General features: G+C 36.8%; 1 protein-coding gene across 1 annotated transcript; it reads left to right on the top strand.

Moving 5' to 3' along the window:
- The first annotated feature begins 54 nt into the window (after nucleotides 1-54).
- Nucleotides 55-927, top strand: LOC141664280 (uncharacterized). Its single transcript, XM_074470201.1, has 3 exons — nucleotides 55-226; nucleotides 298-417; nucleotides 493-927. Exons 1-3 carry the CDS (start codon nucleotides 149-151, stop codon nucleotides 766-768), a joined length of 474 nt encoding a protein of 157 aa, XP_074326302.1. The 5' UTR covers nucleotides 55-148; the 3' UTR covers nucleotides 769-927.
- Nucleotides 928-1,390: the final 463 nt, after the last annotated feature.

Consider the following 1,390-nt stretch of genomic DNA (forward strand, 5'->3'; position numbering starts at 1 on the left):
AATACAACTCTTGACCCAATTGTTGGTCCAGACTTTTGGGAGGACACACCTGAGCCCACGCCTTTACCACCGAATGTGAAAATTCCAACTGGTAGGCCTAAGAAAAAAAAGGAACACCACTAATGATGTTCCAAAAGACCCAACAAAAATGAGCAGGAAGAATACAGTTGTGCACTGCACTTATTGTAAAGCCCAAGGACATAACTGGAGGAGTTGTGCAACTAGGGTAAGGGCCATAACTACTTCTATTTATTGCTTCTAGTGATGACATTGTATTTATTATGGACAATTTTGCAGAAAAATGATGACAAGAAGAAGGCTGAAGCAGAGGGTAAAGAATTCACTGAGGGAAAGACAAAAGTCAAGTGTAAGAATTGTGGTAAAGAGGGACACAATTCCAGGACTTGTAAAGTGCCAGTAAGTATTTTACTTAAGTTCTTTGCACTTCTTAAACATCATGCCTGTATATTTAGTTTTTCTGTTTTTGTCCAGAAACAAGTGCCAAATTGGCATAGGGTTGAAACTGAGCAGCCTCATGAAGTTTTCCATAATGAAAGCACGGAGGCCCAACAGGCCCAGGGGGAAGGTCCTTCTAATTCCAGGCCAAATAGAGCTAAAAGGTCTGCACAAGGTCAGGAAAGAAGTCCTATGGGACAGACAGAGGGCAGGGGTTTTACTACTTTGAAAGGTTTGAAGGCTTCAAAGAGAGTTAAAAAAACACAAGTTCAAGCAGAACAAAGTGCCAAGAAGAAGCCCTGGAAGCCTTGAATTACAACTACTATTTATTTTGCTACTACTTTTGTCCAACTACTTTTGAAGTCTCATTAAACTAGTTAAAATGGTTGTAACCATATTTATTTTGGAACTATTCAGTTGGTTGTAACCATAGCAAGTTGTGATGAACTACAATTATTATGTTAATTGGATGTTGGCAAGTATTGCCCTAGTATTTTGCTGATGCATCATATGTAATGACAGTGTTACTTTAACTTGCTTGCAATGAATGATTTTGGCAAATATTTGGTATTCATTCCACTGCATAATTGGCATCAAATGTAATTACATTTTGCAAAACACTACTTCATAAAATACAATACATAATCATAAAAACCAACTTCATAAAATACAATACAACTAACTTTTTAACATTGCAAATTTTATTCTAGCATGCCCAGGTCCACATGACCATTCTAGTTCAATCACAATAAAGCAATACAGAATAGTAGAAACCAACAAAAATATTTCCATTTCTTTGCTTCTTTCTTCCATTTTGCTGCATCATCAACAAGTTTAGCCCTCTCCAAATCAAAGCTTCCTTCTTCTTCTTCATTGTTATGAACTCTTCTTAATAAACCATTAATCACAACTTGGCTTCGATTACAAAAGGGGG

The sequence above is a fragment of the Apium graveolens genome, chromosome 6 (genome assembly GCF_009905375.1).
Source record: "Apium graveolens cultivar Ventura chromosome 6, ASM990537v1, whole genome shotgun sequence".
Classification (NCBI taxonomy): domain Eukaryota; kingdom Viridiplantae; phylum Streptophyta; class Magnoliopsida; order Apiales; family Apiaceae; genus Apium; species Apium graveolens.

Coding starts and splice junctions, on each gene's coding strand:
- LOC141664280 (XM_074470201.1), top strand. CDS start 149: ATGAGCAGGAAGAATACAGTTGTGCACTGCACTTATTGTAAAGCCCAA. Junction 227..297: donor GGAGGAGTTGTGCAACTAGG/GTAAGGGCCATA, acceptor ACAATTTTGCAG/AAAAATGATGACAAGAAGAA. Junction 418..492: donor CCAGGACTTGTAAAGTGCCA/GTAAGTATTTTA, acceptor GTTTTTGTCCAG/AAACAAGTGCCAAATTGGCA.